The following is a 27,931-nucleotide window of genomic DNA, read 5'->3' as shown; positions in this document are numbered from 1 at the left end:
ATATGCCAATGCATCCCATCAATGTTAAGTTTCTTTAGTCACTGTGGGTGAGACTTTCAGCTAAGGGCGCCTTGACAGACAGAAGGGTAGCCTATTTCCTCTGGCTGTGAAATATTACTGTATTATATATTCAGTCTGTCTTGCCAGTATTCCAAAAGATAAAACACTAATGTAAAAAAAAATCCTTTGCATGTATGCTCTTTGATCAGACTTAATATTTTTGTTTCTTCATTTTCATTAGCTTTGTTGCTTAGTGATGTTGTGGGCCGTAAAGTTACATCATTTCCCACTTTTTTAAAGTCCAGATTCCCTCGCTGAAATCCCTTGCATAGTTATTGAGTCAACTGCCTTTTGAGATCTCTAATAATAACGCGCTCCAAGGGGGCAAATGTCCATCTATAATTAGACATTGGACAGCACTGCAGCTGCCTCATCCCTGCTGAACAACACAGATAGAGGCATAAGGTGTTTCCAAATATTTCACCATTGTGTTGTCTTCAAAAAAAACTTGATGTGAGTGTCATATTCAGCTATTGTCAAAGTTTGCACATTTTAAATGAATAACTACATGTGTGAGGACTATCACATGTCTGATCCCTCACAGAGATAAAATATGCTATACTTCTATAGGTCAAGCTGTAACATAATATTCTGACAATTTGTAGTTGTAGTACATTATTTGACCACGTGGGGGTGCCATCACATCAATCACGATCCCTTCTCTTCACTCAGTTTATCTACCTTTAATACTTTTCAAGATTACCTGTCAGGCGGATCTGAACGCAAGCAGTTAAATCTCACATTATAAATTCACTTAAAATAACTCAAACATAAAATGGTTGCTGAATGGCTCTAAAGAGAAACAACGGGGATGCATGTACAGTACCCATCCCCTTAGTGACGGAGGAGGGACTCGCCTCACTTCAATTCCAGTCCTTATCTCAGGGCGGCAGTCCAAGAGAAGTCAAGCTGGTGATGGCCATCAAACACAGGAAGTTTAGCTGTTTACTTAGGAAATTAAAACACATACAGGATAGCATTAGTCTTTTTTTTCAGACTGCAGGAACTTTAGTTCTAGGACCCTCCCCCCCATTGGTTGGATTCTGCACTAACCCATTGGTTTGCAAACTCAACCAAATATAATAGAATTAATATCAGTGAAGGCTATATGATAGCAAAAGATTAACCAGAAGCCACCATTTGGGCTTTCATGCCCCCTACGACCCTAAAAACACAGCAAGTGACGATAAACGCACCCTTAAGGCACACTGCACACTAATACACAGTAACCAATTGCACACACGTCCAACAACTAGGGACCACTTCACACTGTCAAACGGTCAAAACCACTTCAAACCATAGAGGGAGGCAGAGGGCTGCCTTAGCCACAGCGTCACCCTCAATTAAGACCCAGAACGGGTATTAGCGCATCCAATGTAAAAATTAGGTTTAATGACATAGGCCTACACTCAAAACTTAGTTGAGACTAACAAAACAAAACATGAATAAGATAATTGACTTAACTCGCCCGGTCTGGCGATGAGAACGTGGCCTTCAGGTCCATTTTTACATATCAATCAATTAATTGGAAACATGAAGAAAACATGACAAAATCTGCCATGAAATCATGAAAACCAGAAATATGTCCATAATAATATTTGATCACTGGTATATGTTGAGTTACATTTGAGACATAATTGACTGTAATTGGTTTTTTTTGTATGCTACAATTTGGCCCCCTGGCAGTGAGAATTAAATGAATGTGGCCCTTGCTGTGCACGAAGTTGCCCCTCCCTGGTCTAGTCCATAGACTGAATATATTTAGTTACGGTCTATGGTCGAGTCTCATTTGCCTTCAAGTTAAAGCACGGATCAATTTCCGAGACACGATTGCGACCATACCCTCTTATGATTCCGACACATTTTCAAAACTGATATTAAAAAAAAACATGGCATATTTATAGCGCGTTAAAGGATACTTAAATCGCTTGCACAGCTGCTTGAAACTACTACAACAAATCGAAAGCACAGATTGAACGACGAACGATGTGAATCTTATTTTGACACCCCTAACCCGGATGTCCCGTCTTTGTTCTGTTCTCCATCACACCGGAGAGGAGAAGTTTGAGTGTACTGTGGCCAGTCACCATCACAGAAGTTGTCCGGAGGGCGGCGGGGGGGGGGCCAGGAAAAGTGCTCTGCAAGTTTCTTTCTTCTTTTCTTTTTTGGATAAGAAAGTGATTTCGTCTGACCGCCCGGGGACAGGAACACCGTGAAACATGGCTGCTCTTTCAGCCTGGTTCTGGAACGAGCGGTTCTGGTTGCCACACAACGTAACCTGGGCGGATCTAGCGGACCCAGCTCCCGGGGTGGAGTACCCCAAAGCTGGACACTTGCTGACTGCCTTACCGCTGGCTTTGGGAATTTTTTTCGTCAGGATATTTTTCGAAAGGTACGTGTAATTTCCTTGGTGAGTTTGCGGAAATTCCCTGAGAATAGGTGTAATGGGAGCTTTATCTGAACAACACAAAAAGGATTGATGGGGTTTTGCTGGCTTTGTGTTTTTTTTTTTTACACAGACAACCAAGGTTATTTATTTGTTAAGCACCAATATTTCCCCCATTGTCACATATTCTACCTTTTAAATAATAGTTTAAGTTGTACTTCACTGGTTGCTCCTCTACTTAAATGCAAGGAGTGGTCTGAATTTACCTTAAAATGAAGTGCTGCAAACTAAGTGCACTAAACACCGTTACAACCAAGCCTACGTCAATTAAGGAAACCATAGCTGTCTCAAAAGAACCCTTTCTATTGATTATATTAGATAAGTTCAGACTTGTTTGGATAACTAATCACCGCCCAATCCACACTTGGATGACATCCATCTGCAGGACTACGGACACATCCAGGCTGAGATGTCCTTGAAGGCATTTACTTTTCCAAACTATAGTAAAGGTTCCTGTTATTAAAATTGACTGTTGTTGCATTGTTCAGATGTTTTTGCAGTTATCTGACTTGACCCTCTTCCTCAAATAATGATAAGCTTGGTTTGAGCTACTACTGTTGTGCTGATAAGAAAGGAAAGAGTGGAGTTACACATTAATCAGTATCAGGTCAAGTGTATGTAGCTTTGTCTGGTCTGTATCTGGTAGTACTTTATCCATATTTTTTCATTCATGAATCAGAACAATTAAGAAGTCTCATTATACTTATATACATTAAGAGCAGGTATAGACCATACTATTATATTATTTACAGAGACATCAAATGTATCTACCAATGAATGGGAAAGGGAAAAACTCCTTCTGACTGTCGGAAACCTTGAGGAGAACAAGAATAGAAGTGAATCCAGATTATTCTAACATATTTCAAAATACCTCCCTTTAAAATATGTGTGTGTGTGTGTGTGTGTGTGTGTGTGTGTGTGTGTGAAAAAAAAAAAAATGATGTTCATGTTTTTGGAAGAATCACGTTTGATGTGAGGTAGTGGCAACAGGATAATCTCTGTGACTCATTGGCTGAACTTGTATTTTGTTTTTATTTGGTTTTAGTGTTATATCTTTAATTTAGACAAATTGATTCTTTTTGGGTATGGCCTCTCATTAATCCGATAGATTTCACATGTATGTATTATAGTGGCTGGGCATCCTATTTACTGCAGCTTCAGTATTAAGAAGAGGAGAGTTGCATTGCGTAATACTATTTATAAACCCAATGAAAATCTAATGCTTGGTTAAATGTTTTGGGGCATAGTGTCAAAGCCAGGTCAGGTTGAGGGGGACATTTGGTGGAGCTGTGATATAGTTATCTCAATATTTCTTATCTTTCTTTAAAGATTCATTTTTGGACTTTTGTGCCTTTATTGTGCCGCCCGCTTCGAGGACTGTACATCCTTTGTACTTGAGGCACGCAAACTAACCACTAGGCCATTAGTGCCCAGAATATATCTCAACATGAATATGAGATCAAATAAAACTAATTAAGGTTTACAACAAGAAAGGCCAAAACAGTGAATGTGAGATGATGGAAAGTTGTCAGAAAACAGTGTCAATCTTTCAGTCTATGCTAAGGTTGCTGTTGCTTAAGTGTAAAGAAGTAACGTATGGTCATAAGACAACTGTTGCCACATATTGATGTTTTGATTGTTACCCAATGACACGTCTATAAAAAGTAATTTGATCAAGGTTCACATTGACTGCTGCAATATTTAGTCCAATACCACTCTGCTCTAAATCTAGCTCTGATGAGATTCCTGATTTAAAGTCTGTGGTTCAAACAAGATCTAAATATTCAGAAGTTTTGCTTATTGAAAGATCAAATGTCAGTAGATACCCCAATTCGAATAATGAAGTTATTACAAGTCTTGCGATTGCTAGCAAGTGTGTGGCTAAACTCTGGGAAAACTTGTGACTGTTTTATCCTCTTTACCTCTGACAATTGCATTTATAAATCAAAAATTCTGAAAGGTGTGTTCATGTGTGAGATCTATCTTGCTCACAACAATGGATAGGTGTACATAAACTTCATTTGCCACAGAAGTTATTTTGTGCTGTAACGCCTCATACTATTATTATGCATGATGAACACAGATAAAAAGGTTATCCTCTGATAATAGTTTTCATCAATATTCCATCAAATCTGAATTGGAAGCAGGAGATGGCTTGTCATCACTCTGGCATGGTTTCTAGACTTGACAATAGCCCCAAGCACAGCATCACCCTTTGTCTGTTTGATTAAGACAAGATCAAGTAACTGTAAATAAAGAGCAATCAGATACTGGTGATGTCTACACGAGGCGTTTGATAAGCATCGAGGCTGCCAGAGTTGACTGTCTGTCCCTCTCTAGTGTGAGGCTGTCCTCTGGGAGAGACTTCTTCACAGCGATCAGAGAGTGTTTGCTCTGTCACTGTCTGACACTCTAACCGGCCTGCTGCCTCATTCATTTATTTATCAGGAAAAAACCCTCATCCACAGCTTGAGGTCCTACTCCTCTCTCAGCAGGTCCTAAACACACATATCTCATTCTTTCTCTTTATACTTCCCTTTAAAAGAGTTGTAGAGATAGAGGAAATACTAGACCCCATATTTTCTTCAAATATTATCCTTACTTAACAATAGAAACGCTCCTTTTAAAAAGCATACTTATAATTATTTTAAATGTAATGTTCTGTCCATTATTGTGGCCTGCCTGGCAGATTGGCTCAAAATACTTGCAAACACGAGCCAGTGGCTGTAATAAAAGAAGGCAGTCAAGGCATTTAGTCAAATCACTAATTCACACTTTTGTGATCTGTTTATAGCAGTTTAGTAACTCACTTGAAAGTGAGCAATAATAAAAATGTTAGACCAGACAGAGTCAGGAGCGACGTTGGCATAGTGGTCAGTTTGCACGCATCATGTACAGGGGTTCAATTATGACTCTCGAATCAAGGCATAAAAAGCCCCAAAATAAAACTTAAAACATATACAAAGTAAGGCTGGGAGGTTTATATATTTTGAATTTTGTTCATATATCTATGTACCCTAGTTTTTAAATAAAAAATATCTTCTAGTAAACACTTAACACGCTTCTGTCACTCACATTATCCCGGGGCTCGTACTTCTTTAGCAAAGGGTGGCGCATGACATAAGGGCTGGTATCATGTGTGTGTGTGTGTGTGTGTGTGTGTGTGTTGACCTTCTTGACAGCCTTTTCAACTCCTATATTATACAATTAGCAGTGTACATTTGTATGTAGAAAATGTGGCCTCTTCTAGCTGTAGTTATGCTCTCTACATAAAGTCTAGTTTGTGTAAAAAAATGTTCCTTCTTACTTTTATTTGTTCACCATAATATGAGCTAAGATGCTGTAAAGAAGAGATAATGTAGTGCTGTTAGGAAGACTATAATAACTTACAGGTATGGTGGTGGCATGGCAGTAACACATTTATATTTTTTGAAATGTATTTATTTAATTTAAAGGGTACATTTAACCAGCCACTGCTGTGGTATGGCATGTAATAATCAAAGTATGTACAGTATCTGCAAGATTTCTCTTCTACATGCAAGTTCTTCCTATTTTCTGACTGGTGTGACGGCTCTCTTGGGAACAACCAGCCCCTCCTCTCCCAGACCAGTTTCTTCTTGTTTGATCACAATCATCGCTTCCCTGTTAACTTGGCAGTGACTTTGTTACAGAGAGCAGTCAGGCTGGGAAGAGTGTGCAAGGCTCTCCTAAGCTGTGTCATGTGTTGCCTACTGGTGTTGTGTATGCGCATGAGATTAGGAGAAACCAGAATTGCCTTGAAATCTGTTGTGGCTGATTTCGACTGTTTCCTCATAAAACAACCAGGTATTAACTGTGTCAGAACTCTCGAGTAAGTGAGGATAGATGCTAAACAAAAAGTGGATTTGATGTAATAAAGCCACTGAAAACAAAACTGTAAATAGCATATCTAAATATGCAATTAAAGGCTTTTTTATATAAACATCTAAAAAATCCTAATCTATTGTGTTTTTAGTGTTTGTAACTTTCCCTGATATTTGGATTGAAGTGGGCATAGTCAGGCTATTTTAATAATCTTGCAGGTATTTGGCTATTCAACCCACTGTTAGTGTTATCTGTGGATGATTGAAGTAGGGTTCAGTGTATGAGTTTTGAATGAAGTTATCTACTTTTGATAGAAGAAGTCAAGTGAGATTATGTTTGTAACACAACAGAAGGAGCCATCATTTAGCATTGCATCCATGTTTTGAGAAACACACACATGTTTGTTTACTATTATACTTAAGATTAATTGTGTGTCTTGGCTAGGACATCCATAATTATAGTCTGAGGACGAATAGTCTCTGCGGGTGACAGACAACTTTTGGCAGCCTCTAAAGTAGCCAGTTGTAAATGATGAAGTCAGTCAGACTAACGACTTTTAGAAACAATGGTGTTGTTGGAGTTGAGAGGTGATGTCTAAGAGTGGATTAGCTGCACCTGGATGCAGAGGACTGTTATCAGAGTTTGATATATAAAATTGTTGTTAGATGACTGCTAATAGAATTCAGGCTTACACCTCTTTTGCTCTCCACACAGATCATTTGCCAGCGTGAAATAAAGCTTGCTGAAATGCTAATGGGTCATAATACTCAGACTATGAACAGAAACCAGAAACCCTCTGATGCCCAAAGCCATGTTATTGCCAATAGATTCTACATGTATTAACTCAGGACTAATGGATTGGAGAGCAGATTCTTCCTTGCCAATTAGGGACAAATTGAAATCAATTATACTCAGATTAAAGGGCGACATGCTTTGTTTGTCCTGTGATTTTAAGTGAAGTGGCTCAAACATATAAAGCTGAAGCTTTTCATGTTGTCAAAACTACCGTAAATCAAAACCTGATGTGCCACGCCTACACAGCCTCCAGAAACAGACACGGCTCTATTAGCTTTGTTGTTTTTTTGTTGAAATTATTTTTTTATTTCCCCTCAGTATTTTGTGAATATCTAAGTAGAATACAAACTTTTAAATCATAAATTAATGTTTACATTTCAATCCAACTTTCTAGTCTATTTCCCTGTTCAGAGATCTGTTTATTTTACACATAATCTGGCATTGTCTCTACCCAAAGTTTCTCGAGGAGCTGTGACTTCTGTTTCAAAACATGCTATATCCTTGCGAGTGAAAGAAAGGCCACAATTACATAAAGCTCTGTGCTATGAATAGGGTCAAGCTTTCACAGTGTCAAGGTTGTATGTAGGTTGCTGCTCTTCTTCTCTGATGGCTGTTCACAGCCATCAGAGCAACAAGTGTCCACACAGATCCTGTCCCTTGGTTACAGGCTCTGTGTATGTTGGAGTGGTCAGGTTCTGAGGGGGAACAGGGATGTTTTGACGTTTTACAGAAATAGATTAGCTGGTGTCTCCTGCTTGTTCCCCCTCTCATGCTGCTGTTTGCCAATTAGCTTTGCAGGCTCAGGCTTGCACAGACTAGTTAACTGTCAACTCATCCTCCTGTGTGTCATGCATTTTAAAGGCCTGTACTTGCAGCAGAACCTAGACAAAGTCAGCAACACATGTGAAGGGGGGGGGACCGTATATTAGAGAGAGGTTGTTGAATAGTTGGGCAGTTTTGTAAAGTCAACTCAGAATGAATCAGACTCTCGAGCTGTGTCACATTTAAAACGTTGCCACCCTTGAGCTCGTAGCTGATAAAACTATAGACAGCTATCACTGCATGTTTGCTCTACTCATTAAAAAATGTTTAATGCTTATACTGCACTTAAACAAAGACATGCAGATTGCCTTGAGTAACTTTTGATAATATTTTGCAACATGAAAGTGATCTATCCAGTCTAACTGCTCTGCAGAACGTGCCCTCTTTGATTTATTACAGTGATAAGCACAACACCGTTTTTGGGCCTGTTCACGCTCACTGTCAAAATAGTTATTTATCATGCAAAGGTAAAACTCTTCTCCAAAGGTGACTTAAAGGTTTAGAAAAAAAGGTTTAAAGGCCCTGTTTTTGAAAAAAGTCTTTTTTCTGTCTGGTATGAGAGCTGGCTCTTTGATCCACATACTTTTCATCTCTCTGAACTAAACATCACTTCAGGATAAGGAGAACAAAGAACTTGGAGCTTAAGAGCTGGATCATACATAGAGACAAAAACACAGGGAGGAGCACTGCTTTTCAATCAGATAAAGTTTTCTTTCTTGACCTTCCTCCTAAAGAAACATACAGTCTCTGGCTTTTTTTGTGGCAGGTGTCAGATTCCTACTACCAGGAACATTCTCCTTATCAACAGTTACACAATGTTGGTTTCATCATATAGAGAATTTCACTTTGGCTCAACGCTGGTTCACCTGATGCTATCAGGCTGTTGAGCTTATATGGGCACTGGGTGTGGCACTATTTGAATGAGTAGGTAAAGCTTCCTTGTCTGGGTTAGATTGGTAGTTTTAAGTGCAGCCAATTTGTTGCTCTTCTTCAGTAGTGGTTCTGCATCATAATAATATTCTCTCTTTATAAAACAGTTTCCTGAACACCAAAAGGTGAGCACTTAGAGGTAAATTGTCACTTCACCTTTCTTGCATCGACTATCTTTGGTATTTTCTAGTTCCGTCTGATCATATGGAAATGTATCGCATGTTTATTGTTAAGGCACTTTTTTATATTCATTGAAGAAAAATCAGTAATCCCATACTTTGAATTAAAGCTCCCAGACTTTATTTAATGTAGACAGGGTTAAAGGACAACATTTTGTTTTTACTTTGCATATGGCTGGCAAGACAGCAGGCAAGTAACCTGTAATGGCAAAAAAAAAAATGGGTTTACATTTAGCTCTTTGTATAGCCTAATAAATCAACCCACAAATAAAAACAAAAAATACTGAAGAGTGAGGGGTTGAATTTTTAAAAATATATTTGATTAAATGGCTATAGGAATATAATAATACATTTATATAGCGCCTTTCAAGGGACCCAGCTAGGGAGGCTTTACATGGTGAAGTAACATAAGAATAAGATAAGAAGAATACAAGAAAGAGTGAGACAATTAACAAAGGCTGGGGGTCTGATGGAGGGGCGGAGTTATGACAGACTGTTGGCTGGGGTGAACAGATGGTGTTTGAGTCCAAAGATGGGGGTATTGCAAATGTCTGAAGGGCGGGTGCTCCAGAGGGTGTCTGCTGTGACGCTGAAGGTCTCTATAGGAACAGAGTCTGGTGTGGGGGATGGAAAGCAGACCAATATATGAAGAGCGGAGGTACCGGGATGGGGTGTACAGGTGAAGGCAGTTGGAGAGGGGCAAGGGCGTGGAGGGGTTTTTATTTCAGCTAGTCCTCTGTCAAAAGTTTTACTAAAGGTCTCTAATTTTAAGATGGTAGATGAAGAATTCCAAAGTTTTGCCCCCTCTGCAGATAAATCAGACAAAATAAGGTCTTAGTACAGTCGTAGTCTTTGTTATAGTGTGACAGAAAAATCACCACTGATGGTGGCTTTTGATCGCACTATGAGAGCTCTGATGCCTAATGGCTTATTCAGAAAACAGTGATGAAAACAATGTGAAAACAATGATTATTTAGACATTTAAAAACTAGTTTCAGGTTACAACAATGTATACAATTGTTTTCTTAAAATGTCACAGTGATGCTTTCTCATGGGTTTCTGGTCCATGACCTTTATTGCCTGCTTGTATATTAAGATAATGTGTTTAACTTTTTTTATATTCTATTATATATTCTATATTTTGTAATAGACTTTATATTTGTATGTTATTCTATTTAAGCTGTCAGCTGGAGCTCTGCTGTTTTTATATTTCTTTGTTGGAAAGGGATGTTTTAGTGGACACATGGATGACAGTATCATCAGCGTTCATCTGGCAGTTGTAACCCAGACAGCTGACATTCTGAGAGCTGCATTATCAGGTCACATGATCTTGTAACACTGTGACATTTCAGACTGTGGGTGGGCGGTTTTCTGCACCACTTACTGACTCATTTGTCTACACTTTCCTCAGAGACATGAAAATAGTTTGGAGTCTGCGTTAACACTGTAAGGAATTTCCAAGCTGAACGGTCAAGAGTCACAAACTACTATTCACGTGTAATCTTTAGGGTCAATTTGTGTGTCAGTGAGAAGTTTGTTGGAGTTTTGTAGATTTACAGAATAACATTGATATTTAGTTTCCAGTTTGTGATGTTAGTTTTCCTTTACTATGCATTTGCGAGTATTTTTTCTACAAGCAGGCCGTCTTCCTGTTAATATCAGAACCGCTCAATCAAGTAACTTGCTCTTTCTGTTGGACAATTTGGCTTTTAATACGAGTTGAGCTTGACATTTTGACATTTTTTATTAGTCTCCTATTAATGGGATTTTTTTTTTATTGTGTTATTTATTGCTCTTTTTATACATATTGGTCTTTCGATATTGTGTTTTAACTTGTACAGCACCATGGTCAACTTTGGTTGTTTTAAATGTACTTGACTTAAAATACCTTGGGTTGACCTTGAGGACTTGACAGAGGGAGCTGTTTACAAAGCCACTGTGGTATACCACCGTGTCTGAGCTGCGAAGTCAGTTTCAGTGCAGTAGCTCCACATTTCCCCTGACAAAAGGAAGTATTTGTCTTTATTCTTTATTTTAGAGGGACACGTTCACATTTATAGATCTCACAGATTGCAACTACAGGAATGTTTTTCTCCAACAGTTTCTGTTTACATTTTTGTAACAACAAAACTGTCAGTGATTGATGTAGCCTCTTACTATCCTGCTCAACAAAACAGTGTGAAGGGAAAGTTCTCATTTCCTTATTTTAAAATAGATGGTATGGGTTACATTTATGTATTTTGGTAGCACTTTAGCTAAGAGATTTTAAGCCTTAACACAACATGCATATTCTTAATAACACAAAACAAAATATAAGTAAAATGTAATTTTTTCTGATTCATTTTTAATTGTCCTGTCAGGCTTTTTAACTAACCCTAACCCAATATTTGGACGAAATGGTTTTCAGTGTATTACCACACACAAAGACCCATTCTTGCAGACAAACGACAGACACAAAATCTGGCCCAAACTCAAAGTGTGTGAACCTCAACCTGACTGAACCTGACTCACAGGTTCCATCTGAAATTCAACTTGATATGTTGGAGCAATGCCTTCCTCACAAAAAAGGATTTCTTGATGTTTGGACATGAAAAGTGTTTTTTTTTTAAAGCACACATAGTAGCCAAGAAGAGATTTTTGTGATAGTTATTTACAGTAGTGAATTTAAGGCAGAAGTCATGTTTGACATAATAAACCATTTGTCTTACCTGTGACACAGCTCTCTCCACCTTTTTCAGATAAACATTTATGTTAAGCTAAGAGTTTCTTTTCCAGCTGAACGTGACAGTGTTTTCATAATGTAGAACAGACCTACAGGCAGGGTGCGTTCAAGGTCATAGTGTTCCCATAGTAAAGCAGATATCCCAGAATCACTGGGGATTTGGGAAGCTCCCCTTCAGCAAATCTTTGCTTTATTTCATTCGTTCATTCATTTCATCATTAGCTGAGGACACATTAACTGCACTCCTTGTTTATATTTTCTCCCCTGGAGTATAACCAGGGGTGAGAGTAGTTTTAAATGCTTGCTGATACTACTACCACAACCTTCCTTTCTTCATATTGATCCCCTCTACTCGGCTACACACAGTCACATACTAAAGAAGAAATGTTTCAATATTCCTGTATTGAGTAGAAATAAATTAGGAACACCTGACATCAAATGTCCCGGACCAATAAATCAAACGTGCCCTTTGGCATGCGCTGTGTTTATGAAGTAAAGAAATACCCATGCACAGTAGCATATCTTGGAAATGTATTACAGTGCAATCCCTCTTTGTCACCTCACAAACAGCTTGTCTGAGCTGCCGTCTGTCTTGTTGGAATAAAACAGAATATCATGAAACACCAAAACTTTTCTGCTAAAAACAGTCCTGCTGCATCAGCAAGGCTCCCCACAATCCAAATCCAGGGAAAGACTTAATCCAAACACATTACAGCCATAAAGATCTAATGATTGCTTCAAATTTTCCACCGCTTTTCCCAATTTCACACTGCATTTTCTGTAATAATACAATTTTATGAAGCAATTATTGTCATTTACAATTGCACGGAAGATGCTGCTTTAATTAATAACTCGCATCCTGAAATCAGCGATAGCGTTTCTAATGGTGGTCTTTTTGAGGAATTTCAATATATTCTGAAACTACAGCATTTAATTTCATCGGGTTTATCTGGATCGGCATGTTAGGCAAATTTGACAGGCTACAGTTTGCTCAAGTAATGAAAGGCAGCTGGACTCCATCAAACAACACAGATCAAAACAACAGCACACACAGTTCAGAAGCAATTCGAAACAACTTAGAAGCAATGAGAAAAATTGTTGTTTAAGATGACAAAACGGTAGCCGATGTGTTTTCTGGCTGAAAGTGTGAGCGTGACTGCCACTGAATCTTTTATTTGGACACAGAACCAGAAAGTACCAGTCTACTTTAACCCCTAAGTATAACCCCTAACTCAGCCACAGCAGGAAAGGGACAGAGATAGGAGAGGGACAAACAGTATTATTCTCTCTCCAAACAGCTGATAGGTGGGAGGATACTACAGTAGAGAACTGGTCTGTGGTAGTTGTAGTGGTTGTGTTGGTACTAGCATCATAGTGGCTAATGTTGTGCATAGTATACTTTTAACAGTTTAGAAAACACTTAGATTTTGCATATCTTTGTGTCTTGAAAGAGATTTGTCCTGTGCGTCATGGGATGGGACATAAAAACTTAAGAACGTCTTTCATAAGATGCAAAATCATTATAATCTCTGAGTGCAGGATGAGTCATTAACCATTTTAAGATAATTTCAAGATAAGACAAACACTTGAATTATCATTAGGAATATCTACAAAAATACTAATTTGGTTCTCTTTGGCCAGACATTCTTAAAGAGATTTTAAAGGGGCCCTTCAGAAAATACAGTGTTTTTATCTTTGAAGTCCTATCTGTTTTCACACATACACTCCTGAAAATTATTAGAAAATTTCAGAACAGACTGCCCCTGAAATCTTCATGAGTTGCTTTTTCAAAAATGTCTCTCAAGGTGTGAAGTGGAGGAAGAGGCAAGACTCCTGATGTTGTGAAAATCTAAGAGTGCGGACAAAGTGACAAAGTCCAACTCTAAAATTACACTGTTTTGTCTTTATATCAACGCTACATGTAATTGGACCTATTCACAGTATCAACTAACACTTATTCAATAACACACTGGCTGGCAGCCAACATAATTAAGCAGATTCATTACATGCATGAACATAGCACCTTTGGCTTTATATACATGTCATCACTGCAGTGTTCACATATCTTCTCAGATATTGTTTTCACACATGCAGCTCACCCTGGGGAAGTTACCAGGAGATTTTTGCATGTGTTAAAACGGTTTATGGAAAATCATGAATGCATTTCCTTCCTCATCTAACACTTGTTCAAACCTGCAATGTTATTGATTACTTTTAACTAGCAAGCAGGTTTTTTCAGGTCTGCCATTCCTGGTACATCTCTGCATATTTTGGTAAATTCAATGCATTTGTAATTCATTGCAATAACTTGGCACAATTAGCAGAATGGTATATTGTGTATTCTGCATGCATGTGTATAAGATATACGTACTTAAGCAAAAGCCTACATACACATAAAAAAGACCTTCCTACAGAATATCAGCTTGTTAGTTCTACCAGCAGTCTTAAGCTGCACAGTTTATCTTGAAACCTTCAGCAGACCTTCTTCATGCTGTAGCTCATTCCTGATTTGTTTACCCGTGTCTCTGGGCTCCCATCTGGAAATCATATTCATGCAACTCATTTTATATTACTGCCGCTGAGAATTGCATTCCACTTGATATAAAAAAGAGCCTTGACTTTAAATGATGTTCAAGTATCAGGTATTTGACAGTTTGACGGTTCTGCATGTACAAAGAAACCTTCTTTATCTGATCATTGATTGAATGGTATGTAAAATCTCGGCCAAACCAGTCCTGTCATTTTTGTTCCTTTCAAAACTGTTATGTAAGTTTTAAAAATGTTTTGTGACCCTTCATGTCTCCTTTGTTTCTGTACTTTACCTCTGATACAGATTTATTGCAAGTAGCTGTGCCCGCAGTCTACATGTCCATCCTGGTGTTGGACGGAGAGCTCAGCCCAATGCAGTGCTGGAGAAAGTGTTTACATCCATCACACAGGTTTGGTGTCATTCTTGACATATTCTTGCTTCTATTAGAGAAGCATTTGTATCAGTAATGGATGATAATATGCCACATTATTCACTCTGTCTGTCAACTAAATAATAAATGGAGGATGTACAGAAGTCTTGTAATGGTTATGTTAAAGTTGCCTTTGGATTATAACACCATGTTGACTAAATTTGGATTTGGTGAGAGATGAATAGTGAAGGATGTTAGGCTGATGTGAAGGGGGGAGTTTTGTGTGTGTGTGTGTGTGTGTGTGTGTGTGTGTGTGTGTGTGTGTGTGTGTGTGTGTGTGTGTGTGTGTGTGTGTGTGTGTGTGTGTGTGTGTGTGTGTGTGTGTGTGTGTGTGTGTGTGTGTGTGTGTGTGTGTGTGTGTGTGTGTGTGTGTGTGTGTGTGTGTGTGTGTCAGTAAATAAAAGAGTTCAGTGAAAACTTTTTCCAGATTCTGAATTCACAATTTCATGCCTTATTTTCTTGAAATCTTCAGAGAAAGGCAATTAAACAAAGCCCTTAATTAATCAAAAGATTCATAGTAGATCCATTTCATTTTACTGGCACAAAGAACAGGAACAATCTTACATTGATTTGTTTGGTGGATTAAAGAACTGAGATTTGCCTAGCCAAAGTGTGACGAAACATTTCTGCCCTGAATGTAACTTTGGCAGAGACATCTAACTTCAGTAAGGGTAGCTTGCACTTTTCACTGAAACTTTTATTGCAACCTTCACCCTGACCAGTTTAGGATTTGCTGACTTCACATGCTCTCGTTGAGTCTGTGATCTTTTGCTTCTCTCTGAGATTAAAGCCAAAATAGGGGATCATCAGCAGAACTGCAAAATGCTAATGCTTATACTGATACTGTAGATGTAGTGGCGTAGCTTTTCTTTCATCCTAGTCTGGCTCTTTGATCCAAACTGACTTGTTTCCTGTTTCCTCTCTCTCTTTCTGTGTGCACAGAATCCAGACTCTCGCCACCTCAGTGGCCTCTCCAAACAGCTGGACTGGGAGGTGCGAAAGGTCCAGCGTTGGTTCAGACACCGCAGGAACCAAGATAAACCAAGCACACACACTAAGTTCTGCGAAAGCATGTAGGTTAATGCCTATTGTGTTCATCTTTACTCCTCAGCACTGAGCACTCAATGGTGGTTTTTGTCTGTGCAGGTGTGGTGTGACATTGTGTGGTGTGACATTGTGTGTGTGTGTGTGTGTGTGTGTGTGTGTGTGTGTGTGTGTGTGTGTGTGTGTGTGTGTGTGTGTGTGTGTGTGGTGTGTGTGTGTGTGTGTGTGTGTGTGTGTGTGTGTGTGTGTGTGTGTGTGTGTGTGTGTGTGTGTGTTTCTGTGGTGAGGCTCTGCTAGTTTTTGGAGTATGTGCAAGTAGATATGCATATTGGACTTATGTGTGTGTTTTTGTCTTAACACATAGTCCCATTTCTTCTCTTTATCTAGGTGGAGGTTTACGTTTTATTTGTGCGTATTTACCTATGGGCTCCACTTTCTTTGGCAGGTGTGCAAACATTTGTTGTTATCAATGAAAGAACCACCAATGCAACTATTTGATTGGCTGGAAATATTTCTGCAAATGAAAACATTATGAATAGCTTGGTGAACTAATGCTACTTGTTTTTTTAGTGCCCCTGGATGTGGGATACACGGCATTGCTGGTACGGTTATCCCTATCAGGTATGACGGTTTTAAATCTCTATCTATATAATCCGTAGCACACTCCAATACAAACTACAGCTTCATATATTACATGGCTAGCTGAACAAACAGAAAATGAACATGGGCTGTTGTATTGAATTACAAGACTTTGCCCCGTAATAAACTGGTGCACAGTTAATCATGGAAAGCAGAAAAGTAGCTTGTGTTGACTTTTTTCCTCTCCTTCCTGACACTTGAGCAAACAGCTTAAGCATTGTTAGCATTTATTTACTTCACTGCCCTTTTACTGTTCTTATATGAATACAAATGTGTCATAAAAAGCAGTCAGACAAGTGTTCACATCATGAAGATGTACTCATACTCATGTACTCATACGTGTTTTCAGCACGTTGTTATGCAGCTATACGAAGCAGTCTGCATTTTCCTTTTTTTACGGGAAGTTGCAGCTTTAGATGACACTCTGTGAGTTATTGAGGTGCTGCTCTGCAAACATGTTGGCGAGTAACCACATGGATTGGTAGTTTTATTGTCAACACTTATATCCAGCACCAATGGCTGGAGTTGGTTAAATGATGATATAAACTGTGAAAAGACGGAAGTTTGTTGGGATGGTTTCCAACATGTTCTCAGTCCCTTTTGATGTCTCTTGTTTACTTCGATGTTGGGCTGTTTTGTAAATCGAAGAGCAGGACTAAGCTATGCAAATATTGGATTAAATAAAACTTTATTCATTTTTTGTGTTTCTTGAAGAGATTATCAAACATTAACTTTTAGTTTGTTTCTCAGTTTTATCTTCTGGGTAAAATGTATAAATGCATCACAGTTTTCATGCACTGAAGTAACAAAATATGAGATAGATAAATGAGCTAAATTGAGCTTGTAATTGATCTAGCATTTATGATGACTAATGAGTTTTATAAATTGCAGTAAAAAAACGTGTAACCAGGTTCTGTCTTATTTGTCATCATTATCATGTATGCTAGGGAGTGCTGAATTTGTTTTTATCTGTTAAGTGTCCCGCTAAGGGATGAACTCACAGGACCAATTTTAAAAAGCAACGAATTTAGGGGCTGAGCATCAACTTTATTTTTAACTTCATAAATGTATATATAAAAGAATCCTATTGCTAGCGGTATCAGCTCTTCATTTTTTAGATATCCATTTATCAGGCTCAACATCTCAGAAATGATCAGGCTGTAATCACAATATGAATTACTTGCCAACCCTGATCACACCTGTGAAATTTGAAGCAGATCCGACAAAGTATACAAGAGTTACAGCCACTTCTTGTTTGATGGCGAGCAATTAACACATTAACTGAATTCTCTGCATTCAATTTTCACATTCTGGAGATTCAAACAGCCAGTAACATTATTTTTCTCTTTGTGGGACCGGCCTAAAATCGTCTATACTTGTGAGGACCGGCCTGTCATTGATCAGGGCTGATCAGGCTGAAAATCGGTCGGCTCCGGTCTCATGCCAATCGATCGGTGCACCCTTAAAACAAAGTGTAGCTATGGCTCGGAAAGAATCACAGATAGAGGGACTCTGTGTCACACTCATTGTAGGCAGTCACGACTCACAGAGTTATTTTCAGAGGATATATTAGATTTCTGCTACATTTCAGTGTGAAAAATCGCATATTTTCCTTTAAGGAAGATTGTATTTTTGTTTGAGCAAATTAAGGGGAAAAAGCCCTAATTTAAGTGGGAAATTAATCAGTATTAGTATGATTAAACTGTTGGATGAGTTGGATGATCTTGTAAATAAACCTTAAATCCATCCATTTTCTTTTCCTACGGGTAATTTAAAGGTGCACTATGTAGTTTTGGTAGAGAAATGTGAAAGTTGGAGAAGTGTACTGATTCTGTGGTATATGTTAATAACTCTATACTAAAACTGTCCTCAGAGGAAAATTTGGTCCCTGGCACACTGCTTGAAGATAAAATGCTAAGCAAGAAGTTATGGAGGGGGTCCGCAACAGTGAAACTGAAACTCTCCTGGTAGCTTTTTAGCTCCAAACAGAGTTCCAGGGATCCATTTTTTAATTTGAGTAAAGTTTGTGTATTCAGTTCAGAAAATATAGCATATAATTGTTTCACTTCTCCAACTTAAAAATTTCTCTACTTACATAGTGCTCCTTTAAGTCACCCATTAAGCTAACGAGCCACATGTGTTTGTACATGTGTTTCTATTCAATAACTTGTTGAGACAAAAAAGACATGTTAGTATTCAATTAAAGATTATACAATAAATGCAAAGACTAAAAATAAGTAAATAACTTTTAAAACAAGAGATAATCCATCTAACATGGGAAGATATACCAGTACAATATTTGCAAGTTCAGAACTATTTGCAATGCAAAAACGGTAAATTAAGCTGCATTTGACTCAGTCAAAACAAACAAACAGTGCCTGGACTGGATATCCAGCGTAAACTGAATGCGTAATGCAGATGAGAGGGGAATTAAATGCTGTAAGTCAGAGTTGCGTAGTTTATGTTCTGCTTGTTCAACATTTGTTTGATATATTGATATTTCAAACATACATTCAGAGAGGACTTGAACGGCAATTTGAATGGTCTTTTTTTTTTTTTCTTTTGGTGATGGTGAGTTTCTTTGGCGCTGGGTGAAACCTCTTTGGAGGCGCCAAACAAATGTCTATGCAGGAAAAACCCTGTGAAGTGAAGGAAAAAGGCCTCCCTATGCCTTTTAGAAAGTTTTTAGGGGGGCGCCACTGAGCCATTTAGCAGCGTCCACTCATTACACTCACATGAAAAGTTTTACTTTCCCACTGGAATGAGGTGTAGGAAGTTTTGTGTGTATATGACCATGTTTAGCAATTTTAAGCCCCTCAAATAACTACTCTTTGTTTGATGGCGAACAACGTATCCGTAAGGCAACAGCTTTTGACAGGAGTTTGCACTTCGAAAGGTAGTATGGCCAAGGTCTTGAGATTGCCAAAAGCGATTTTGAGGAAGATATGAGCAACCGCGTAGCAATGGCTAATGCAAATGAAATAGTGCTCAGAATTAGTGACTTCCTATGTCAACAGGTGACTAATTAATTAATCATAGATGTGTTCAGGATGGGTACCGTATAATGCATGAATTTTTTGGTGATGATTGCTCACTAAATATTAGTTATAAACATTTCCTTTTTTTGGCGAGACGACAAATTTTGACATCACGCCATGGCCATGCCCTATGGTGAAACCTTATGATTCGCACAACTATGAATCTTCAACTTGTCTACTTTCATTTGATACCAAATTTGAATTGATCAGATAAACGGTCTCGAGCAGGTGTATTCAAGTAGGTACCCTGTAAACACTGAAAATGCCGCTTTTTTGACATTCAAAAAATCATAGCGGACTTCCTGTTGACATTACATGATGACTTCCAATGACCTTTTTGTAGGTATTGGGATGCTTAACATGTCGCGAAATGTTCATGTATGTAGTCAAAAAAACATTTTGTAAAAATCGAAAGGGGGCGCCGTTGAGCCATTTTGCCTTGCACTTGTACAGAAACACTAAAATACGTAAATTTCACGCAATCCCGATCCGGTTGCAAAAATTTGTGAGTTTTTGTGCACGTTAAGACCCCCAAATAAATGATTCATTTGTGCAAAGGAAAACCATGACTAAAAGCTCCTAGAGATACAATAGGGTCCTCACTCCGAGGTCGGTGCTCAGGCCCTAATTAGTATTAACATTTAATATCTTTTATCTACATTTTAGTGTCCGTATAAGACAGGATCGCTGTTAACTGACTCAAGCTGCAGTTTCACGTTGAGGGTTCTTAAACCTCGCTGCTTTAGTAACTTTGACATCAGGGCAACTCATTGGGTAAGGATGTATGTGAGGATGAGTTGTACACTGGTAGTCACTTGTCAATCTCTCACTCTTAGTATTGTATGAAATTCAGCAGATTGTGTTTTTAAAAATGAATTTGACACTTATTCTGACTGCCTCCCTGAAACGTTCTGATCCTGTCTGTCTCTGCAGGTCATGACTCCAGGCCTTTACCACTACTATGTGACAGAGCTGGCTTTCTACTGGTCACTCATGTTCTCCCAGTTCATAGACATTAAAAGGAAGGTAAGCAGAACTGCAGTAGATCTGTTTCTGTTAGGTCAAACCCCATTGGAAACTCAAGAGCTGCCACTCCCTGTGAAACATTTTTAAATACGCCTATTGTTCCTCATTTTGGCAGAGAGTATGTTGGTAGGAATGTGTGCCCATGTGGGTTTTTTATTTCAAGTCACATGTTCATGTCTTTTTGGAGGGCTGGAGCGGGGCCTGATGCTGCTCAGTCTGAATGCTTTCGATTTTCAGCATGAGGGCACACGGTGTCATGTGAATGCAAGATGGAGTGGGCCTAACTCAATTACAATGACAGAAATTCCAGAGGACCCGCCTGTTAGAGCTGGAGTTAGTTCCAGACGCAGACGCTTAGCTTTTAATGTTTAATTCAGCAAATGATTGGAATGACTCTGGGAAAGTAGGTCAGAGCTTTTACTACTCTTCTACATTATAGGCTACCTTTAAGTGGCATCCTGTATAATATATATGAAATGGATTGTTGCACTGCATGTGTGTTCATCACCCTAAGGCCTTTATAAGCATGTGCATTCATGTGTGCATCTTAAAGGTATGGAGTAAATAAGAACATTTTTGGGAAGATCTGTAAAGATGTTTGTTGCACGTTGCTGGTTTCATAAATTCAGTCTTTGTGGTAAGATACTAAAGGTTGATGTAGTCAGATTCAATGTGCTCATAAAACCGCCATTTCTGCCTTTTTCTTGTTTCATGCCTCCCTCAGTCTACATATCTATCTATCCACCCCCGCAGTATGCTGCTGTCAGCCCAGATGACTGATCTGTCAGATACAAATGTCTCTTATCTTAAGCTTCCATCTGAAGTCTCCGGCCAAGTTTTTGTCCTCTGATGTTCCTCATGTTAATATTTCACCTAAATCTGCTCCCTCTATTTAAGATCGTGGTGAGCTCTGAGTTGGATTAAAGTTTGATGTAATCTCCCTCACCTGCTTCCTCTTCTGGAAAAGTCAGTTCTGAACATTCAAGCAACATTTGACCTTCCCTCTCACACTGACTGCACATCAGGCCTTCAATAGAGCTTTTTAAAAGAACAGACAAACCTATCATATGGGCTGTAGAAGTTATTCCTGTACACAAAAATGACTAAACTAAAAGTATTGCCTTTAATTTGTGAATATGCCGAAGCTTCTTTTGAAAACTGGTTTATGGCCTCATCTATAGTCTGCCATTTATTTCCACCAAATAACATTTTACAAGCATAAAACTGAACAAATGATTTATCAAATGTGTAAAAGTCTGCAGAAGTGGCTTACAATGTTTAAATATACATCTACTGTGTGTATATATACTGTGTGTGTGTGTGTGTGTGTGTGTGTGTGTGTGTGTGTGTGTGTGTGTGTGTGTGTGTGTGTGTGTGTGTGTGTGTGTGTGTGTGTGTGTGTCTGTCTGTCTGTCTGTCTGTCTGTCTGTCTGTCTGTCTGTCTGTCTGTCTGTCTGTCTGTCTGTCTGTCAGAACTGTTGTATGGACTCTTCTTTTTCTCTTTTTTTAAATGATCTTTGATTTGATTCTAAATCTGTTAATAGTCTTTGATGTTTACTTTATTATACTTATCATGGTGGTTAGAGCCATTCAATTTCAGTTCTTGAACACAGCTCAATTTTCCTGTTTTGATAATCTGCCGTGGGCTGTGTACTGTAAATTATATCCTTTGACACAGATGGAATGTTTTATCCATGTTGTTATGTTTTTTTACATTATTGTTTTCGGGGCATTTGAAATTTAAGCATGGCAACATTGGGTAAGAAAGAGGCTTATGTCACGCCTTGTGGGGAAGTTGGCGGTTAAATGTATCCGTCTAGACCACAAGTTCACTAGGATGAACTGTGTCATCTGTTAATCCTCAGTTGCATTATGTGTGTTACACAAATGCCCTGGATTGCAAAACACAGAGGTGTGACACTGTAATAACACTACTACATGTGACCTTGTCATCTTACACACCCTCTTTCTATTTTTGATTTCAGGACTTCCTCATCATGTTCATCCATCACTTGGCTACTGTCTGTCTCATCAGCTTTTCCTATGTTAACAACATGGCGCGAGTAGGAAGCCTGGTGATGTGTGTCCACGATGCCTCTGACTTCCTGCTAGAGGCCAGTGGTGACTGTGCTCACATGCTCTTTGATTATCTAAATTAATCTTTTCCTTTTTTTTTTAGCAACCAGGTAACACAAACTGAACTGCACTATTTATAATTTATAATCACATTTCAAACCTAAAAATCTACTTTTGATTGATGTTAGCATTTTTGCTGTTTTGACATACACTCATTTATCTCCACCTGCTTCTTGTACTTCATACTCTATTTACAGCTTTTTTCATAAAAAGGGAATGTTTATTTAATTACCTTTTTTTGCTACTGATACTAAACAAAAGAAGAAGCCTATAGAAGATATAGGATCCTACTACTGCTGTTGATACAATGGTCATGTGACTTAAACCTTAACCTTTATACTGCGGTTATTCATCATTAGCCCGGACAATAAAGATACACTGTGATTGTTGTTTAGTGTTATCAGCTCCTTCCTCTTGGCAGAAAAAATACATAATCAGCTCCACGGTTAGACTCACTGGTTGCTTGGGGGGAAGAAACATGCTGTACACACAAAGGTTATAATGACCTCTTACACCTGTTTTGTTTTGGGTTTTTTTGTCCTACAGGCAGCCAAGCTGGCCAACTATGCCAAGTACCAGCGTTTGTGTGACTCCCTGTTCATTTTGTTTAGTGTGATATTCTTCATCACACGACTTGTTATATATCCAATATGGTGAGTTCTAATAGACCTCAGTGAATATTAAAGCGATTCAGCAATAATAGTTCATTGTATATTAATGTGCTGGATTCCATTACAAATGTATTTATGATTTTACACATTTTTAAGCTGGCAATATGTAACATATTTTTGGACATGTTTATGCTAGCGTTAACATCTAATGCGGAGGTGTGGTAAGAAGTTGTGAGCACAACACTTTGTAAGCTGTTGTTTTAGGCTTTTTTGCGCACAAAAAAACATTAGATTCCTGCTGAGCTTTTATCTCCCAAATTACTACAATTTCAGCCCATACCCTGTAGCTGTAATTTGTAACTCTGGTCAGCAGCACACAAACTAGACTCTGTAAAACACAAGCACTCCGTAGTACAGAAAAACATCTTAAGTAAGATGTAACAACCACCAGTTGACAGTCATAAGAGGCAATTTCCAGCACCCCTATCCTACAGTGACCGACACTTCTTATATAGCAGATATCTGTGCTTAGTGTTTCGGGCTAAGGGAGCTGTCTGGAAAGTGACTCATCCTCAACAGAGACCTGTATGTTGAAGCTCAACCTCCAGAGAAGCAGACAATAGGGAACCTGATCATTGGTGAAAGTAACCTGAGCAGCCATATTCAGTGTCTTGGTGGGGATGAGTGATAAAGCTAGTGTTGCCCTTGCAGCTATCTGGACTGAAATCCAAACCTCTGCTGGGGGAGGAGGGTCTGTTGACTACCTGCTGTCACTCACCTGGATTTAAAGGAAGCCATGACCTCACCAACACTTACCAGACAGTACAGTCCAGCCATGTAACTCCCCTGCTTTGTTGCCATTGGCATCCAGACGGGAATTACAGTCCTGTCTTTCTTTAATAGGTCTCATTAGAGGAGTGCGGATTAATAATATGATGAAAGTGCAGCCTGACTACTGTTTCCTCTCCCTGGGATACGTTATTTCTCGTGTGTCAGTCAGAGTGAATGAGACCATGAAGTAAATGATGTGCCTTCACACACTTCTTTGTGTCCCTGGTTTTTCAGGGTCCTGAACTCCACTATGTTTGAGAGCTGGGCCATAGTGGGGCCGTACCCTTCCTGGTGGGTCTTCAACGTCTTACTGCTCGTGCTCCAATTGTTGCACATCATCTGGGCCTACCTCATAGCCCGGATAGCTATTAAAGCCATTATGCGGGGCAAGGTGGGTCACTACAGAAATGTAGTTTTATACAAGTCTAACAAGCATCTTTGGTATTTAAATTTAAAGAAAGAAATGTACGAAAGGATAGAAATCTGCACGCGTGAAATGAAGAATCTTAAAATCAGTTTGAAGTGACCTAGATTGAAGCTTTATTTCACAAAACCGTCCTTTGCTGTGTAAGCAAAGATGAACCTGATAGACCTGAGACAATTCATCTGAATAACATACTACAAACATTTGCGGTGACTAACAAAGGCTTGTCAAATTCTTTATGATTAAATGTGGGTTTAACAACACTAAGGTAAGTAGTGGAGAGGATATAAAGGGCACCAAATAAATCTTAGTTCCAGTCAGGCATCTGTCTATACCCCAAATGTTCATAGAAATGAACATCACATCATAGCTAGTTTTGGGAATGAATTCGCTGCCTCTACACTTTTTTTTTCCCCCAGCCGTCCCTGAATCTGTCTTTTCTCTCTGCAGAGGCTGTTTGTTTCCTCTCCCTCTGGAATGAGAGAGGGAGATCCTGCCTTTCTCTCTGTCTTTGTCCAGGGAGCCCCTCCTCCTCCTGCTATTTTGCTTCCCTCCGTTTACTTTGTCCTTCTGAGACCTTTCACCTTTTCTCTTGTTGCTGTAAGTTTTCTGTTGTAGTTACTCTTCTTATTCCCACCAGTTCTATCAATTTCATTTAATTTCCCTTGAGGCTTCAGTGGAGTTAGTGTGGGTTAAATTGGGGCGACTGCTGCAGAATGTAAACAGTCACAGATTCACTCACAGAAACAGCAGTGAGGGCAGAGTTGTAAATGATGGGTAGTTTTGTTATAGTAATAATGCAAACAAAGACTCGCCACAATATGGCTCCCAAATATATTATTATTTATTTGTTATGTGCATTTAAGGAACACAACGTTCAAAAACAGGTTCAGGTGTTATTAACACAACATGAAGTCCAACCAGTGGGCGTGGACATCAAAATAGGGCAAATTAGACGGAGCATCTAGGCAACATTGTCTTGCTTCAGGAACCTGGAGTTAATCAAAATGTGGATAATCTACAAAGCAATTTCAGATGCAACTCCTGTATGCAGTGCAGCTGGAGGCGCTTTTTGTCAACAAGCAAGGCAGGCAACTGCTTGGGGCCCCAGAACAGTAGGGGGCCCCTGACGGCTGAAAAAGTTAAACCAAAGCAGTGGCTCAAAATGTGCAAGTTTGGCAACGACAGTAAACCTCCTTAAGGGGGCCCCATCTGACAGACCTCTGTCTCATTGCCCGGCTAAGCGTCGCATGAGTTGTTGCTGAAAGAGGAGTACGGTAAGTGTCGGGACATTGGCAGACATAAAGGAGATGAGCGCTGGTTGGAGGGGCCCCCAATTGATATATGCCTAAAGCCCCAACATACTCCAGAATCGTCACTGAGTGCAACTTCACAACAAAAACCACCCACTTCAACAATTTGCAGAGCGGCAAATCGATTAAAATCAAAGGTTAAACAACATAACTTAAATTTCTAGTAGAAACATTTTCTGTTCCCTGAAGGGCAGTAAGGGAGCATGTAGCTCTGGACACTAATGAAATCTTTCTCTGTCATCACTTTGGTATTAAAGTGATGACAGACCAGCTGAGTTTCTAAAAATGAATGTGCTCTATGTGAACTGTAATGTTTAAAACGTCTTAGTATCTAAGACTCAAGTCAACTCTTGTTATTATTGAATCTCTGCAGCATGTGAAATTCTCCCCTCTTTTTGACAATAACAGATTTAAGGAATTATCTTTAAATTCAAACTCTGTTATACCATAAAAAATAAAACAGTTTTGTAGAAAGGTGAAAATGTATGAATGGATTGTGAACGCTTCATGTCTCCTATCTGACTTTGAAATAGAGAATCATGCACTGTGTTGGTTGTCCATTACACTTCAATGATACAAATTCAAACTATGTGCTTCTTCAGGGTTTGATTACTTTGCTTTACATAAATGAGTTTAAGCTTTATTACCTCCCCCATGACTCCTGTCTTCATATGTATTTTATAGTTTTTTTTTAAGGTGTCTATTATTAAAAGTCCTTTTCTCTTGATGATGAACAGATCTCTATTAGTGATAGTATATAAACTGATGGTCTAAATAACAAAACAAAAATGAAACACTTTTGAATTGTTACGATATCTCATAATTATTCACATTCACAGTTACATTAAAAAAATAACACTGAAATAACTGACATCACAACATCCTGCAGCAAAAAGATGAACTGAACTTCAAGTAGCTTGTTCACTGTAAAGGTTCTGTAAAATGTATTCTATTTGTGTCATACCTCTGCCTTTCAGTATTTTTATAATTTCCTGCAAGTGCTTATTGATGTTTACGCTTCCATCTGCCACCCAGGTGTGCAACGATGTCCGCAGTGACATCGAGAGCAGCTCAGAGGAAGAGGCCGACACGCCCTCAGACAGCCTGAAAGCTTCTCCTCACCCTAACAAAGGAGAGAACGGCACTAACGGCCACTGTGCTGCTTCCAAAGCCTGGGTGCAGAACCACAACAGCTGGTGACACAAAGCCTGACGCTGGGAGCTCCCTGCAGTCCGTCCCTCGTGTGTTGATATCTTATGACGTTCCCTTGATATGCAAGACACACACACACACACACACACACACACACACACACACACACACACACACACACACACACACACACACACACACACACACACACACACACACACACACACACACACACACACACACACACACACACACACACACACACACACACACACACACACACACACACACACACACACACACACACACACACACACACACACACACACACACACAGAGATATCTGCTTTAAGGAGCCCTGTAACGACGTGGAAGACAGAGATTTCAAGGTAACATGTAAAGCTGAACACATATGGAAATCAGTTGAAGTGAGTGATTTGCATTGCCTTATTTTTCAAGTTATGGGATTTATTTGCTGCCAGATGTTTGTTGGTGTCAATGTTCTGTCCCAGTTTTATTGGTCAGATGAACTTGGTTATTTCTGTGTTAAGGGTTGATCACACTGGACCGTGAGTGGGCAGAAAACTGCTTCTTTTAAAGTCAAAACTTTGAAGTGTGTTGCATTTCACAGCAGGTATGATGTTGCTATAGTTGTGGTTTTTATCAGCTCTTTAAAGAAGGGCACCTACTGTGTGTAAAGTGCAGTTCTCTCGAAACAGCAGTTTTCTGCCCTGTGAGATTTATCATGGAGTTACCCTTTGAAATGCATCGTTTGTGATTTGTTTATTTCTGTTTTAATGTTTTTTACGACGACTTTTGAGACCAAATGTTTATGAAATTGTTTGACGTCACTGCCTATAGAGGAATCCAGGTATAAGAACTTTACCACATGTCTGGTATCGTGCTCTCACTTGAGTGCCTTAAAAAATATATTTCCAAATATATTCTGTTGTAAAAACA

General features: G+C 39.0%; 1 protein-coding gene across 2 annotated transcripts; it reads left to right on the top strand.

Moving 5' to 3' along the window:
* Positions 1-1,923: 1,923 nt before the first annotated feature.
* Positions 1,924-27,931, top strand: cers5 (ceramide synthase 5). 2 transcript variants are annotated; one of them, XM_065954647.1, is made up of 11 exons: positions 1,924-2,452; positions 14,631-14,736; positions 15,700-15,830; positions 16,189-16,246; positions 16,372-16,422; positions 20,412-20,504; positions 22,490-22,618; positions 23,187-23,293; positions 24,317-24,473; positions 24,957-25,106; positions 26,855-27,931. In XM_065954647.1, the coding sequence occupies exons 1-11, from the start codon at positions 2,280-2,282 to the stop codon at positions 27,017-27,019; spliced, it is 1,320 nt and encodes a 439-aa protein (XP_065810719.1). In that variant the 5' UTR covers positions 1,924-2,279; the 3' UTR covers positions 27,020-27,931. The 2 variants fall into 2 exon arrangements, with proteins under 2 accessions (XP_065810719.1, XP_020484993.1); XM_020629337.3 differs by lacking the exon at positions 24,957-25,106 and having other exon boundaries at positions 2,098-2,452.

Source organism: Labrus bergylta, chromosome 5 (assembly GCF_963930695.1).
Source record: "Labrus bergylta chromosome 5, fLabBer1.1, whole genome shotgun sequence".
Classification (NCBI taxonomy): domain Eukaryota; kingdom Metazoa; phylum Chordata; class Actinopteri; order Labriformes; family Labridae; genus Labrus; species Labrus bergylta.
The sequence above is the reverse complement of the archived record's forward strand: the minus strand, read 5'-3'. Positions and strand labels throughout refer to the sequence as shown.

What these genes read in the sequence shown, in the direction of transcription:
- cers5 (XM_065954647.1), top strand. Translation starts at nt 2,280, where the DNA reads ATGGCTGCTCTTTCAGCCTGGTTCTGGAACGAGCGGTTCTGGTTGCCA. An exon ending in TCATAGACATTAAAAGGAAG is followed by an intron (nt 20,505 to 22,489) that starts GTAAGCAGAACT and finishes TTTTGATTTCAG; the next exon opens with GACTTCCTCATCATGTTCAT. An exon ending in AAGCCATTATGCGGGGCAAG is followed by an intron (nt 24,474 to 24,956) that starts GTGGGTCACTAC and finishes TTCTCTCTGCAG; the next exon opens with AGGCTGTTTGTTTCCTCTCC.